The sequence below is a fragment of the Eretmochelys imbricata genome, chromosome 6 (assembly GCF_965152235.1).
Source record: "Eretmochelys imbricata isolate rEreImb1 chromosome 6, rEreImb1.hap1, whole genome shotgun sequence".
NCBI lineage: Eukaryota > Metazoa > Chordata > Testudines > Cheloniidae > Eretmochelys > Eretmochelys imbricata.
This window is the reverse complement of record NC_135577.1, coordinates 29563287-29580890: the sequence shown is the minus strand read 5'-3', so window position 1 is coordinate 29580890 and position 17604 is coordinate 29563287. Positions and strand designations below refer to the sequence as shown.

Genomic DNA, 17604 nt, shown 5'->3' with positions numbered 1-17604 from the left:
AAACGGGGGAAATAGTTCCACCTATTACAGTAGCCGCCTACAGAACAGGGCCCTCTTATTGGCAGATTCAGAAGCATGCAGTGGACCAAATGCTGTACTCAGTCTTGTGCATGCAACACACTGAAGTCAACAGACGTCTGAGGTTGATATCTTTACTCAGGCTGACCCTGAAAGCAGAAGTTAGCCCCTAGTCTATGACTCTGAATAGCTCCTTTTATGTGATGACATGGCTTTCTGGCCATTCATGGTCTGGGACTCCATCGTTCACACAGGGGTGCTCTTAAGTGGAAACTGGAACTGGTCAGAACATTTCAAAAATGTTAAGAAAAATGAGGGGGAAATTGTGAACATGCCATTATTTCTCCTCCCATTTTCTGCCCTGCTCTACTGGAAGTGCTACTGATGTAGACAAGAGATGAGCTATGCAATGGAGTCTCTCCTAGGAAATGCCCATGACAGAACATTCAAGTGTTGGGTTAATCATTTACACATAAAGGCAGTGATTCTCCACTGGACCTGAGCTCACGGTTCCTTGATTCTCAGCTGTCTGGCCCTGGCTTAAATTGAACCATCGGGGCGGGGCGGGGCGGGGGGGGGGGAAAGAGCTTTAACTGATGCCACTAATGCAAGGTGGCTCTAAACCAGTGACAAACTGGTCGCAGCAGAGCCTTGCTCTGTCACACTTCCCCTCCTGGCAACAACTCACCATGTCCCTGTCTCTCCGCTCCCTTATGTTTGGCAGGGAGGGGGCAGCTTCTGGGGCAGGAGGTGTAAAGTCATGGCAGCAGCTTGAAGCCAGCAGTGATTCCCCCTGCACAGGGGGAATTCTCCAGGGACAATCTCTGGCCACTTTAAATTCACTTTCTGCCACTTATGTAGCAAAGGGATCTGGGCAGATTGGAGAATTGGACCCAAAATGATACAAAGGAGTAAATTTCACCCATGACTAGCATGACTGTAAAACTACTTGAAACCCAGACTTGATATATGCTAAATACTATATGGGCCTAGTTGCCTATGCCTTTAAAACAAGCATATGCCTTTCCAGGCCCTGACCCCACCAAAACAGATTCTGTTGCTATTTACTATTTGTATTGCCATATGACCTAGCAGCCACTGTCAAGATCAGGGACCCAATGAGAAAGAAAGAGATAACCCTCTACCCCAAAGACTTACCGTCGAACTGAACAAGAAAGGCAAAGGGTGGGTAGAAGGAAGTATTATCTTCATTTTACAAGTGGTGTTTGGGAGAACATGAGATTAAAGTGACTTATCCCAGGCCATGCAGGAAGTCTGTAGCAGAGCTGGAGACTGAGCTGGGATGGCCTGGGTCCCAAAAGCATGCTCCTAACAACAAAAAAGACAATTAACAACAAAGAGTAATAATAATAGTAGTAATCCCTTGCACTTGTATATCATCCAAGGGTCTCAAAATGCTTTGACAGCATTAGGTCTCCTAACTAGAGCTGCATGACAAATCAAGTGAACCCAAATCTCAAAACAGAATTCAACCTAAACTGTTCAGCTTTACCGGGATTGTGCCCAAAGCCACATGCTGCCCCACGACAACATGAAACTCAGCCCAAGATCACAAACAACTGCAAAACAGGCCCAAGTTTCAGGCTGGCGACAAAGCCTCAAAACAGGCAAAACAAATCTCCAAACTACTTGGTGGGGGTTTTGTTATGAAAATTTCACGTGACTCTCCTCGTCCTCACCCCTGTGTGCCTGCCCAAAGGATGTGCTGGCTTTATGGTTATGTCCTACAGTATCCATAGGAAGAGCTGGATGATGCTGTTTGCCAATCTATAATAGTGGGTCTGGAATACTAATGGAATCCATAGCTCCACTTGCTGTCTGTAACATTGCCTGCATTTTGGTGCCACAAATCAGCTGCACTCAGACGGAAAGAGAGAGTGATCAGAGTTAAGCACCTAAAGAAAAGGAGATGGGTGATTTTTGTTCCCTGACCCGTGAAAGGATCTACCCAAACCTTTTCTCTATATTAGGAGTTTCTAATACACTTCATTGGAAGGGAGACATTGCAGGTGCTTTGATGCTCTCCAGAACCCTGAGATAAGGATTCCCTCCGACGCTGAGTGCTCAGCACCCTGCCTATATTTGAGCTATGGTCTAGATAGAGAGTATCCCTGGGTTTATGTATTGTGCAATCTGGGTAACTTCCTTGCAGCATTATAAACAATGAAGGCTGAATTCTCCACTCAATGCAGAGCTTGGGAAACCAGGCTGCTGCTGGGAGGAATGTGGGGGAAAGGATCACAAGGGAATCAAGGGCTGGAGAGGAGCAAAATAAACCAACACTCCATAGCTAGTTCATCAACTTTACATCTGTAGCCTTTGCAGTTGTTATGCTCTGTTGCTGAGAGGGAGAATGACCAGTACCCATCCCCAAACTCTCCCACTCTCTGCATGGGATGGGACAAGACTTGACCCGAAGAATTTTTTATTTCATTGTAACATATCGCGAGAGAGCTGATCTCCATTTTTAAATATGATTTCGGGCCACCTTTGGGTTCAGATTCATTTTTATCAATGGAAACACTGTCTAGAAAAGTTGATCTAGGCTTCATTTTTTCTTCCGCCGCCACAAATAAACCAAATAACCTGCACTCAAAAAACATACTGCCTCTGATTTTCAGGAGTGCAGAGGTCCCACAACTGCAGCTGGAGTTAATGGGAGTTGCAGGTACTCAGTGGTTCTGAAAATTAGGTGTCTTGTCCACTAGTTGCAGTTTGTGATCGTAAGCAGGTTTTATGCAACCTACACTGCACATTTTGAAGATTCGAGAACCATGAATTTGTGGCCATATACATACCCATAAATATCGTGATGGTCCATTAAACCACAGGTTTGCAACAAAGGGAATAGAACATTCCACTCAAAATACCACTCCAGATAAAGAAGAATCTCAATTGACTGTAGTAGCGTTGCTGTTTCTATCCTTGCTGTAGACTAGCCACCAGATAATACATAACCACAAAGAACTGAGCAGTTCTCATTCACCCCCCAGCAGAAGACAGTGGTGCTTATATACCCTAAATCAGTGGTTTTCAACCCATGATCTGCAGACCCCTGGGGATCCACAGACTATGTCTAAGATTTCCAAAGGGGTCCACACCTCCATTCAAAGCTCTTTAGGGGTCTGCCAATGAAAAAAGGTTGAAAACCACTGCCCTAGATAAACTATTATATTGGGCCTGAGTCACAAAAGGTATAAGTGGGAGAAGATTCCCTCCCCCCAGCTTCATTTTTGAATTGCAAATGGCCTTTCTAGTCTTTAAAATTCAAACGCCATTTAATAATTCCTAATTCCAAATATCAAAATTTGAATACTTATAGAAAAACAGTGCAATAACAATCACCTTGGTGTCACCCAAGATTGAACCCGGGATCTCCAGCTACAGCATAAGCTCCTACAGCTTGAGGTAAAAAGACTAAGTTCTCATGTCCGGCACCTGTCATGGTCTCATGTCTCCTGTAGGTCATGCACAGAGGGGGTTCTGTAATATCCCTTGAACAGTGGATTCCAATAGCACCTCCTAAACATGTCATTGGGCAATTATCCACCTGTGGTCTGACTTCCTGTAGTAGCAATAGAACTATAGTTTTGTCCTAATTCAGAATTTTAGCTAATATAAATATCATCAATCCATTAAAATTTGAAAGACACTTAGGAAATTGTGAATGGAATATTGGTCTGCTAAGCCATGGTTCAGGTCAGGGTGACAGTGGCTGAAAGTTTTTGTCATCCAATGGCTGTTAGGAGGCTTACGTGAAACAAGATGGTTGTCTCAGTCCAGGCTGTAATGGAGAAGGGGTGGCCAAAGCCCCAAACCACTGGGACCCTTCTTGGCAGTGCTAGCTGAGTGGTCAAGTATTGAATAGGAATGGAAATGGAACTACTCTCACCCCTAAAGTGGAGCCTGTAAATCAGATAGGAAAGAAATATGGGGAAGTCGCCTCTACCTTGCTTGTGCTGTACCTTTCCTACGGTTAAAGAGAGGATTTCTGTTTTCAGAGTAGTCAGCTGGCCTCTTTTCACATATACAACATGTGAAACCAAAAAATAGCTCCCCATTATCCCTTCGGTGGCTTCAGCCCTTATTCTCTGGAAATAAACTGGGTCAGATCTTCAGCTGGTGTAACTTGATATAGCTTCTTTTGGAGCTACTCCAGTCTACACCACTGGAAGAGGGGTGGGGAACACCCCACTGAGGTTGGCAAATAAGTATTATATCCTTTCAACAAAAGGGAAAATGGAGACACAGACACCTAATTCTCAGGTCCATTAAGCCCGCTTTGTGCCAGTCCTCCAGCACAAAGCAGCCTTAAACTGGGCAGATCCAGCTCCTTAAGTATTCCCTCACTCTAGGGGGATCCTCCAATGATATACGCCTGCCCTAGCAGCTCCTACATCATTCAACTTCCATCCTCCAGTGCAGGTGGTGTTACTGGGAGAAAAAGGGTTGAGCATCCCTCCATCTGACTGATCCCCAGTGGCTGGAATTGCCATTCTGGGCCATGGGAAGTCAGATGTAAAACAGAGCAACTTTTACATCTGAGCACTGTTTGGCTGAAGCAGATGAGCTAAATGATTTGCTCGTTACCACAGAAAGAATTGGAACAGAGATAGGATTAGAACTCAGACACCTCGTGCTGTGCTCAGCCCACTACACCATGACCCTCTTACTTTATACCTGATTTAGACTCCATCCAAGCTTTCTCTGTCTGTTACTTCTAAGAAAATTTGCTTTTACAAAACAAGCACAGACCAGAAGTAACCGGTAGTTTACCCATTTCTGCTCTCATTGTTCTTTGCATTCATCCATGCTCCATACCCTACAGATCATCATACTGTATTCTTTATTTTTGAAATCTAAACTAGATCCACAATTTGGTGATCTAAGATCTTAAGGGAGATGAACTTTACCTAGCGAGGAACCAATACCTGGCTCACCAGACTGAGCTGATATGTTGCACCATGACCTACCCAAGGATCCACTGCAGTCTATGGAATCACTAGGATTTTAATTTGACTCACAAAAGTACTCACAAAAGTACAGGATCAGTGTACAGAATTGGTGGACCATCTCTAGCAGGGACTGCGATGTACCTCTTTGGAAGGCAGCGCTTCCAGGAGCAACACCTCTCACCATTGTGTTATACACCTTTCCAAGAGCAAGAAGCACTTGATTTATTCATGCTCCTGTACCTACTCCCTGCCTCCAAACCTATCAACAGACAGGAAGCCAACATGCTGTCACCTCACTTCAGGAAGTAACGCCTCTTGAAGGTGATATTCTCTGACAGTGATGTCACAATGTTGGCCAATCAGGGTTGTCTGAGGCGGTCATCTTATTCACTGGAGTACATTTATTGGGGGACAACCTTACCTGGAGGGACCCATTTCAACATGGTGGTGAGTAAATATTCAGAGGTAGGTCGGGTTTGAGGAGCATCTGGGAATTTGTCTATTATACCAAATTTCTGTTGTAGAGGAGACAAATTCTGCTCTCAGCTGTACCAACGTAAAGTCTGTTGGTGTGACATCTACTCAAGAATACTTCAGAATAAGTTTAAAATATACAGTAAAATAATATTCAGGTGTTTGTTAAAGATAAATACATCTGACTCTCTACAAAGCATGAAAATCTTGGGGTAGCTAAAATTAAATTGAGTTGCTGTGTAGGAACAAATGAATTCTTTTACATGTTCTTCACATTTTCTCTTTCTCTTTTCTCTCTCTCTCTCGTTCTGTTTGTTAACATTTACTTGTTATTATTGTATGTTGCTTGCAACTTGTGTATGTTACAGACTGTCACATTTTATTCTGTGAAGTTTTTCTCCAATCCCCATCAACCCGAGCTCCATATTGGGCAGCAGAGGAGATTACAATACTGTTCTTTAAATACAAAACGACAAGGAATGTCACAGACTATAGGTAACTCCATTGGGTTGTGACACAAGGTATTAATGCAAAGAGTAAGTACACGATGCAAGAAAGCACGATCTAGCTAATGTGCTATTTCTTTCAGATAGTCTGCATGGAAAACAATTAATTTTCATTGCTCTCCAGCAGAAAATGTCCCAAACATACTGGCTTAGAGACCTGCTGTTTTAAAAATCAGTGATTCCCATCTTAGCACATCATAGCTCATTTTCAAAGACTCAAACCCATGCTCTCTGTGCTGTACTTCCATCCATATCCTCCACGCCATAATTTCATCATTTCAATTGCTTGTGGCTTATTATATCTTCCCCATCATTCTTTAGATAATCTCATGTAGTTGTTATATCCCTTGTATTTTAAGGGCCTGATTTAGCAATGACAAAAACAAACCTCTGCGCCTGTGATCCATGTTTCTGAACCCTACCCAGGGGTCTGGAGTCCATAAAAAATTCTTTCTGTAGCCTAGCATGGTCTAGAGTGGAAGCCAAATGGATATTTTGTTGAATCAGGTCCTGGCAGAGGCTTTTGGTTGTCACCTGCATGTTATTTGTGGGATCTGGGAGGGAATGATAAAAAGAGGCTGAGAGGTATTTTTGTATTTGTTTCCTAGAGAAACAGTATTAGGTTTATTGCTTCTAATCTCACTCCTAGTTGCAAGTGAGATTTATTTAATTTCAAATTGACAATTGCCCAGACACTAAAGCAGCAAGGTTGTATTTTTATCAATTCATAATCTATTCCCATAACTCCTTATTCTATGGCATGCTCTGCCCCTCTCGTCAACTGTGGGGAAACAAAGAAGAGTTCACCAGCAGGAGGGAGGGGCATTGCAAGACAGACAATTCCACCAATCAGAGATTAAAAATAGTGGGTTTCTCAGGTGCTCAGCAGCTCCCAGGATTTGGTCCTACACTTTTACAGGTCTCTACAACCTCCTTTGGAACTCAGATTGATCACTGTTACACAAAAAAAGGGCCATTTCTTAATAGTTCAGCACAGGAAATGAGGAGGATGGGAGATAAAGTTGGCTACAAGTCACCATTTACACTTTCCCTAGTGTGGGGATGCCTAAAGGTTTGCCTAGCCCTCACCATAAGCTACAGCAACCTCAGGGCTGCTTGAATTTGCAATCAACTGCCTAACTGACCACGTGGCTGAGAATAGCCAGAGCCTGGCAATTCTCCAACCACACCCCCTGGAACAGATTTCCACATTTGGGGCAGGAAGAAATTTTCCCCAAGGTCAGATTGGCAGAGACCTTGGTGGTTTTTCATCTTCCTCTGCAGCATGGGGCACAAGTCACTTGCAGGTTTAAACTAGTGTAAATGGTGAATTCTCTGTAACTTGAAGTCTTTAAACCATCGTTTGGGACTTCAGTAACGCAGCCAGAGGTTCGGGATCTATTACGAGAGTGGGTGGGTGACTTTCTGTGTCCAGGAGATCAGATTAGATGATCACGATGGTCCATCCTGACCTTGGCGCCTATGAGTCTATTATGGCCCATTTACACTACCAGAATGGTGTAAAGGGGAACCATAAAGTAACCCATAGATGTTCAGTGTAATGGTCCCTCCTCCAGTCACAGCATTTCAATTAGATTTACCTTCTCTGATGCAACAGTGCGAAGAGGCTAAATGCTGAGCAGCTGTTTCCACAATGAGGATTATAGGCAGTGTTCATCTAAGAGATACTGTCTGTTGGGAGTGGAGCAAAGCGTCAGGCGCTGAAGATAGGCGCACTTGCCAGAATTGAGATCCAAAAGAGCTTTAGTAAGTGTTTGAGTCCATCTTTTGTGGGACCATTCACAGGCTATACCCACATCTGTGTGGTGCCTCCCTTGAAGTCAAGACTATCAGAACCCTGCAGTGTTCTGGGCAAGTGGGGGTTCACCAACTGAACCCTGCAGGTTTGGTTTGCAAGGGCTGGAAGGTTTGCTTGGAGGTTTCAGTTAGACTGGACACCCTCAGCAAGCAGATCTTCATCTTTCAAGTAACTAGTATCCTCCCAGCACTAGCCCTTCCCTACAATCAGCCATTTCTTCCCCCTCCCCACTCTATCCCTGCATCCAGACCCAAGACCCCTTTTCTTACCTTGAGATAGAGCAATGTCTTGCTGCTTCCCCTTCTGGGGCCAAGATTTCTGGGTCTTTGTGGGGTGCCAAGCAGCTGCTCCTTCAGCAGGGTTTGGTCTTTGGGGAGTAGACATGAATACAGTGGATCACTGTCTCCTTCAATCCTTGAACAAGGGCAGGATATGCTGCTTCCTCCTCCAGTAGTTATGTGGGAGCTCAAGAAACAGCCCTACGTCTCCTGGTACCTAGCTCTCTAATCTAGGGCTAATGAGGCCCCAGACTCTTTAGCATAATAGGCAAGGGAGCCCTGCCGATGCTCATGCCCTGGGAGAGACAACCCATAAATCTACTGTGCAGGATTTCCTTGGATATCATGCTAAGAATTATGGGAGCATATCTCAGGCCCATTTCAGTTGAAGTGGTACATTCTTATTGCCCCACGGGTCATGAAGGTGGCACCCCTTGCCTGGCAGAAAATCCCTTAAGGGATGGGGAAGGCAACAACCCACAGTGAGTGCCCTTTCAATCTGCCCAACCCCACAGACTCTGCTATTAGGGAAAGTGGCCACTGCACAGCTCTGAAGACAGGGTGAGTTAAAGGAGGGAGCCACCCAATCCCCACAAAAAAACCTCACACCGCCCAAAGACATTAAGATAAGAAGGGTTCTTTCGGTTGTTATTGGGTAGTTGGTGGGGGTGTGAAGAAGTTTGACAAGAGGAAAAGAGGATTTGGTTGGGCTTCCCAAATGCAGGAACCACCTCTGCATATGTTTCCCAGCATTCAGAAGCGCAGAGTGAGGCTCATGGATGCACTGATACATTGAGGTCTGTGAACAACTGGGTCCAGGATTCAGATCAAGTAGGTCTGAGGCTCAATGCAAATGTTTCTCACAGCTCTAACTCAATCACAAGCCAACAATGGCAGTGAAGTCAAAATGGCAGCCCTTGAACCTTTGTCTATAGCTCATGCCATTGGGAAGGAGGAGAGCCCACAGACTGGGCATGGCCAGTCTCCGTTATAACCCTCTTCCTGCATGTGCAGCACTCAAAGCACAGCAGCAGAGACACAACACACACACGGGAGAGGAGATCTGTGTTTTGGCTGGACCGTCAGCCTTGCCTTTGAGTTTCCTGGCAGCTTTTATTAGTTTGTATCATTATCTTTGTATTTCGAAATCTAATTTTTGTCTGGAAAAGTCCTTGGCATTTTAATGGCAGTTTCCTAAAGGGGGTGATGGGTGGGATGAAGAAATTTAAAACAAGGATCCCAAAACGATAAATGATGCAATAAACTACTTATCTGGGAGATCTGCTGGTGTTTCTCCCCATATCTAAGACAGCTGAATATGGAGGATTTTTAAAAGCTTGTGTCATTAAATAAGCATTTGAAGGCAGTTTAGCCCTAGGAATGAGGCACTGAACTAGGATTATTCCCGAGACTCACCTGTTGTGTGACATTGGGCAAGTCACTACACCTCTCTACCTTCGTTTCCTGTTGGGAGAAATGGGGGTTGTCATACTTGCTTTCCTTTGTAAAGCAATTGGAGATCTAGAGAAGAAACCTCTCTATAGGTCTGATCCAAAGCCCACTGAAGTCAATAGACTCCCAGTGAATCTAGCGGGCTTCAGATCAAGCCCTAGAAGAGCTAAACACTATGAATTATACCATGATTCAGTGAATAGTCCTATCACATCCATTATCTGATGGAAAGAGCTTCTTTGGTGCTCTTGTATTCCCATAGTAATACAGCATTTTGTTAGATATCTTAATCTGGGGGTATATCATGCTACAGATTTTTAGAAAGAACAAAATCTAAGTGGCATTCTATGTAAAACAATTTTTTTATTGTGGTAATGCTCTAGGAGTTCCAGTTGTAGACCGGAGGCCCAATGTGCTAGGTTCTGTACAAATGCAGAATACCTTTTTGGTCCCTGCTCCAAAAAGCTTACAATCTAACAAGAGACAAGAGGCAGAACATGGTTCCCTGGTATTGCATTCCTCCCTGAGACCAAGTATCTTTCCTTGGAATGGTCACTACAATTTCCCTGGATTCAGGTTTTATTATTAACATGAAGCCCGATTCTGCTCCCATTGAAATCCACAGGATTTTGCAATTGACTTTAATGGGAACAAGAGCAGGACCATAAAAACTGGCCCCACTTTGCCCAAAGGTTTACTAATATTTAGGAACTATTTGAAAAATCTTGGTCCTGTTTGGAGAGAATTAGGGTGATTTGAAAATATTGCCCCCATGTCGCCCATGTCATGAATTTGCCTTTGGGCACAAAACAAGCACATCTCCAGTTCTGTCAGTGGAGATAAGCTACTAATATCAGGTCTTAATCTGGCCCACCAAAGCATACAGTGCAAATTTTCAGTTAACTGTGAAGCCATTTTGCATCCTTCACGTACAAAAATATTTTAAAAAATCTTAAACGGATAGAAAAAATAATTTGGTGCAGGTTGATATTATTTTATGCCAAGTTTAGCCTAATGCCCATTTTTGGAACAAATATGTATCCAAAAATATAAACCAGAAATGATGCTACAGGCATCACTTCCATTGTCTTTAAGGGTGCAGGACCAAGCCCTAATTCGTTTAGTTGCCTTACAGTAAAATCACAATCCACTCTGTACCTTGAAAGTAAAGTGTGTAATTAAAGTAAATGCTGCAAGTGACATTTGGGCCAAGTTTAGCTGTACACTTAAGCTCTGATCCAACACTCACCAAAGTCAATGGCAAGACTGCTGTTGACTTCAGTGGACTTTGGATCAGGCACTTATTCCTCACTCCTGAAACAGTTTAGCATGCACAGAACTCCCAGCGAAGACAATGGGAGTTTTGAGTAACTTACGTATGGATTGGGCTGAAATTTAAATTGCTGCATGTAAATCCATTACTGATACTGTAGACTGTCTAAAAAAAATATGATAATTCAGTCCCCTATTCACAGAAATAGAAATCTACTTCCCTCCACAGTCACTTCTGCCCATGACGTCCCTTTCTCCCAAATATAGGCCAACTTGTCATCTGTGATTAGCACTGCAATTTTAATTACCACAATGCAGATCTCAATGGCATAGCCTACATGTCTCGTGCATAGCACAGCCATTGACATCAACACAAGTACTGTGGGTGGAACAGGTTTCAGAACACACAGAGATCTGTAGCTCAAATTGCAGAAGAATGATTTGCCCACAGTTCCTTATCTTTAGGAACTACTGGAATGGAAAGAAAACTCTAAAGCGACGATTATTCAACAATGTGCATTTAAAAATCATTAAATGCTCCGAGATTAGCAACTGGGGATACAGGTTCAGAGGCAGCCTGAAACCGGGTGGGTTGTATGGGTGTCACTGAAGACACTATAGGTCCAATCTCATATGTGAAAGTCTATTACCTCTGAAAACTCTTGTAACATTTGAGTAAATTTAATGCTAATGAAAGCAAGAAAATAAATTGTATCACATATACTGTGGGCAGTTTTTGTACATGCTTCCTGGCATAGATTTGCCAGGCACCTCAATCTTAGTTTTCAATAACCCTTCCATTGAGTTCTTGAGCAGAGCTTTAGTGATGGTTTCATGACATGAACAACCAGGAATGGGGGTGATGCTCTCAAATTCATTTTCACTTGTAACCTGAGCAGGAGCCAAGGCATTAGGTTTCTGTATGCTATGGGAGTTGTGTCTTTCAGATGAGATGTAAAACCATTTGTGCTCATTGACAATCTTGTATTGGCTTTGGAAACAGTAGGATGTTAACTCCAGTGTCTCAGCCAAATGCCGAGTAATTCTGCCTAAATTCTCTCTGCAACTACAATTGGATGAGGCATGTTTCACTTCCTGGCCTGAAGTACAATGGCTGTGGTGTATGCTGTTAAATAGTGATGTGTTACACCCAGGACGTAGCCGCATTTTAGGGGTGGATGTAGTGCTCCGTGGGTTTAATTTGCATTTCAGCTTGTACTTGCAGAGTGCTTCAGAGTGCTATCTAAATTATTGTTTATTATTAGATATGAATCAGAGCACACAGTTCTGATCTGGAGAAGGATCCAAACTTTCCTAATGTTCAGATACACAGTTTTGGTTCAGGACCATCTCTAATAATTAATATAATCTAAGACCCAGTGCAGCAATGAGCTCCACACTGAAAACAGCGGGGCTCTATGGAGGTATAGGTGTCCCCCCCCTGTGCTTGACTCATTGTAGCATCAGGGCCTTATCCTGTAGACGTGAAGACTAGTACACTAACCCACTGCATTACTGATCCCCTTAAGGAATAGCAAAGTTCACAGTATTTAGCAGTGTGAGTTTTAAAGTAGCAGCTCAGTATCATGTGATGTCATGGTTATTAAGGTAATTGTGTGGTTTTTGTGCAAAGTAAACAGGAGCATGAAATAGATGTATATTATTCACACACAGGAATTGCAATCAATCTATGCCCTGAAACTTCAGAAACCTGTTCAAATTAGTCATCATTAGTCATCAACTTCAGAAAGTATCTGTTGCTTCTATTAGTGCATTTGATGTATTAATAAACGTAGCTGGTCAAAAAAAACAAACAAAAAACCCTACCATCACCATATTCTATGGGGAAATGAACTGACCACTTCTGCAGGAAGGAAAAAGAAGGTACAGTACCAGTAGGAGGGTTGCAAAATGGAGTTGATTATGTGGGGAAACACTTTATCTGCTTGGGGAAAAAATCAAGACATGAAATGCAATTAGCATGTATGTACATAAACAGTATACATTCCATATAATAGTATGCATACCATACATGTGTGTCTTTATCGGTGCAGATCATTTTATATGACAATGAGAAGAGTGCTATAATCTCAAAAAGCCCTTACTTATTATTTATCCATTGTGTCATCCTGAAACTATTGCTCTGGAAGGTTTGCTCATCCTATTTAATGCATTCTCTCTTTGAAGGGTCTCTATGTAGACTTGGATCTATTTTCTTACTTGGCCTCAGCTCCAGTGAAAAATAGATGTCAAAATTGCACAGGGTTTGGAGCAAGTCATCAGGTGTTTTTGGAAAGGGGGTTGAAATAAAGCTTATCGGTGCATTGTCCCTTTCATTAAGAACTGTAGGATCACCTGCAGTGTGCGCCGTACAGTAACTAAATAATAAGCATTGTGCAACCGGGGTTTAGATTGCTGCAAATTTCTGAATTGTACCCACTCAATTAAGCACATAGTTTAGCTCTTGTGGACGGGTTATATTTTGACTGTTTTCCCCTCCTTTTTAGCTGAAAAGTCCCTATTGAACTGTGCCATATTTTGAGTATATTCTCAATATACTAATTTGCACTTTGAAAACATTTTACAAATCTTGTAAGAGCACTTTAAATTGTTTTATGACTGTGAAGCAAATCACATACAGAAAACATTCCATTCTCAGTCGATCTTCATGGGGACATGTGGAGTAAAGTGGACAAATTTAATGACACATTTTCATTATTTGCAGTCAGAGGGTAAATGTTACCTAATTTATTTTCAAAATCCATGGGCTACTGTATTGTTTTCCATCTGTAGCATCCTCTGCTGGCATTGCAAAAACTGCATATGTCACAGAATAAATCAGAAACTGGATTGTTTTTTAAAATCCATGTTCTGCTGTCACACTCCCGTACATAACGTCTGCTGTGCGTCCGTCTAAAATGTGTACTACCATTCTGTGTATTTGAAAATATAAGCCAAACAAAACAAACTGTTCAAACTTTGGGGATCTTTTGCCCATGTAATATTGTACAAAGATATAAATCTGCATGAATAGAATTTACTCAGCTACTACAATGCAACTCATCATTAACTGCCTCTCCAAAGTTCTATGCGTTTCAGTAGTTTTCACGAGACACAGATCATTCATATGCCATCTTATGTCATGCTAAACATGATCCAGTTTCTAACTGCAGTCTTCTGCTCACAGGACTAGGAACCAGTGCAAAGCAATTTCTGAAACTGCCCCATATATGTGGAAGTACCGCAGGCTGCTGTTCTATCTAATGAGATAACATTTTGTTTCTCCTTCCACTTAATGTATTTTATTTTATGTTGGTGCAGTGCACAAAGCCACTGTTTTTAGGACAAATGTGCTACCTTTTAAGCATCACCATGCTACTCCTTAGCTGTGATCCCGAACCTACAGATTTAACTCTGATAAACAGTTCTTAGTGTTTCAATAGCCTTCTGCTTATATGTTTGAAGATTCGAAACTGAATGGTGAGGTGGCCAAGGCGGCGCTGGCAAATGAAGACTGTCCCCACATAGACCAGGCTATAACGCCTGATGAGGGCCTGCCCTTTACCCGCTCTGGCACTCGGGAGAGATATGGACCCTGCTTCCTCTTATCAACCGGGGAATATCCCTGCCCGCCTGATGGAGGAATAAGAAAGGGTATGTAGCTGAGGTCCTGTAACCACATAGTTAGTGACCTTGTTTAAAAAAAAGAGAGAAAAAGTCATCTATTAGTTCTCATGGAATAGTGGGCTTGGTTTAGATATGCACTAAAATAACAACCTGATGTCTGCATTTTGAGGTTTTAATCTGTTGCTTTTGGGAGAGGAAGCTGCTAGAGCTACCATGTGCAACTGCAGTTTCGTCTTCCATGTTAGCTAGCTCAGTGAGTTTCAGCGCCCAATATTCTGCAATGTCCTTAAATGATTTCATCCCCCAAAGACACACTGATTAATATTTATGACAGCAGTGAAGGCTGCCCATTTGGAAGACTCATAGATTGCAATGTGCTGTGAACAGCAAACACTTTGGTGGGCAAAAATAAATAAATGCCCCAGCAAACACCAAGAACCACAAAGTAATTATTCAGCTGCGTTTATACAGCCCTTCGGTTAACTTCTGTATCATGCCTAGCTGTAAAATTGAACACAGAGAGAGGTTCATATGGGAGCATTCATTAGCATAGACCTCTTTTATGACTGGAAAGTAACCTAACTAAAATTGGTTTCCTCTGGTAAACTAATATTTACCATAATTAATTTTTAAAATCCTGACTGTTCCCAGAAGTAATTAATTTTGCTTAGATAATGGTCAGAATCATCCATATATTCAGTAACATTAGGTCCTAAAATAAATAAACAAACAAGAGTTCTTGTATTTTTTTTATGACAGACTAAATCTTGCCCAAATGGTTTAATCCAAGAAAAATAAGCAAATCAAAAATGCAGATATCTTTACGTGTATAAAATGAGAACTACATATGTGCATAAAAGTTAATTGGTAGTGGTTAATTTCATGAAGAGTTATCTATCATTGAATCAGTGTCCATCACTGGTGTACTGTATAGAGTATATAATATATTCAGTATTTTAAAAAACGCAAAGATTCTATGATGTAAACCATATCATGGGTATGGGTTTTAGAATTCCCATGTGCCATTGTATGATGGACAACAGTCTATAGTAAATGCCAGTTATAGATAGTGTATGTAATTATAATTTGTAGGATTATCATTAACAAAGATATAGTTGGACCACTGCACTTTCATATGAAAGTATCTCTGCTAAAATTTACCTTTGTAGCAAAGTGTTTTACCTGATTCTGTATTGGATAAGCATCGGCCATTTTCGTTCAGCCTGAGTCAGTTTTGGTTGCTTCAGTGGATCAGGAGAATGCTCCAAATGGCACACCTTTTGGTATGAGGAATGTATAGTTCTCATGATGCACTCCAACACGAAGCAGGCTCTCTCTACTGAATGAAACAGAGGCCGGTTGGCTAAAGAGTAAGAAATGTCAGCATATTGTTGGCCTGTTCGAAATACGTTGAGAGCATCTTAATTGTTGTTCCAACTGAATTTCATCCATAGTTTGTGCAACTATGTGTGTATACTAGCTGAGGTTGTTTTTGTGCATGTCTGGAAAAGGATGGGAGTGGGGGGGAGGGAAGGGGAAATTGAATGCATGCAAACTATTTTTTTAAAATGCTGTGAGCAAATGAGTAGTATCTCTATAGCAACGGAACAAATGCTGGGTTTTTTAAAGCTACGAGTCACCTTAATTTTTGCCTGAGGTCCAAATACATGAGTCAGTGGGGGAAAGTGCAATTAAGTTTACACTGAAAAGAAACAGAAAAATCCCTCCACCTAACTTTTCCCCCCAGTTGTTTGAAGACAGAACTATGACACTGCCTACATTATTTTACAGTCTGCCCATTCTGGAGAAACCATTTTGCTTCCCCCCACCCCCTTTTTTTTACCTGCTCTTACTTGCGAGGCTTTCTGAACCACGTTGCAAGTGATACTACTCCCAGCATGTCAATGCATGAGGATGCTACTTAACTGGCCACAATGTTGACCTTATTCTTAGCCCATTCTGTTGTTGATCCAATGCTGTACTTTGCATTTTTCTTTTAAATGAAGGTTACGAAATGTCACGGAGCCTTAACAACATAGCTGGCATAAGCGGAAAAGCGATAGGATTATCCTCAGTGTCTGCGCCCTACAGCTCTCCTAGCCCAGTGAGACGTTCTTGGTCTCCCATCCCATCTATTTTGTAGCATGGATCAGTAGCAGAGAATGGTCTAAAAAGCTTTATTTACAATTAGCCTATGCTATGTTGCATATAATCCAGGTGACTAAGTCTGAAGATGTCATGTCTCACAGTAGCACCTTGTGGGCATGGTGTTACTACTGACATTTGGTGACAACACCCTTAAATAGTATAAAGATGACACTAGGTGGGCATTAAATAGTACTGGTGGGCCATATGCTGCATGATATTGGTACATAGGATGAAGGATGGATGCACCAGATAATTTCTTTAATGGTGCACCATGCTGGTATGTGCTTATCTTGGCTGATGGTGGATCCACTGGCTCTTATGGAATGGGTTAGGCATTTAGTCAATGCTGAAACGTGCCAACGATTGAAGATTTTGATTTTCTCAGGATATTTTTGAGCCATAGGAACCCTGCAGAAGTTTGAGCAAACAAGCACAGTAGGATGAAACTTTGCATGGGCGCCTATTATAAGTTGAAAGCAATACTCAGATACACTGTAGAGAGGTCTCAGTCTGGCTGACTGCATGGGAAAAAAAAATCCTATTGAAGAAGAATATGGCTGCCTCTGCATGTAGCTACTCTACCTTTTCCTCCTTCCTTTAAAACTAAAATGCCAAGCTTGATTTGAAAAGCGCAGGAAAGAAGCTCAAGTATTGATTGTATTCTTTACATGCAGATCTTTGCAAAGAAAGTCCTGTCATTGCTAAATATATGCCAACAGAGGCAGTCAGAGTGACTTGACAAGGCGAGATGGAGATGAACATTGATGGCTAATAAACAGCTGTGTGGAACTGTGCAGGCATAGAAGACCTCCTCATTTGGACAAAGTAAACTCGCTCCATGCAGGTTTTAAGGATGATTCTATGTGGTTTCAGAGTTGTACTAGAGATGCAGGCTTTTTCTACGGCCAAAATGTAACAAAACTGTAGAAGATCTCTTCTTCCTTTCTTTTTTGTTTTGTTCATAGCATGAATTGCATGAAGTAAACAAAAACTGCAATTGTATGATTAACTTTAAGGGGGGAAAAAAGCAAAGT

At 42.0% G+C, this 17604-nt stretch overlaps 1 protein-coding gene across 6 annotated transcripts in view; it reads left to right on the top strand.

The window, feature by feature from the left end:
• The window catches only part of KCNC1 (potassium voltage-gated channel subfamily C member 1), a 156415-nt gene extending 139106 nt beyond the window's left edge, over nt 1-17309 (top strand). For 2 of the 6 annotated variants that reach the window (XM_077820057.1, XM_077820051.1), the window contains 2 exons: nt 14261-14449; nt 16429-16565. In XM_077820057.1, coding sequence (XP_077676183.1) covers nt 14261-14449; nt 16429-16565 — 326 coding nt within the window. Of the gene's footprint in view, nt 1-14260; nt 14450-16428; nt 16566-17244 lie in introns of those variants that run through there. The other 4 variants (XM_077820053.1, XM_077820052.1, XM_077820054.1 and 1 more) reach the window with 4 other exon arrangements.
• The last annotated feature ends 295 nt before the right edge of the window (nt 17310-17604 follow it).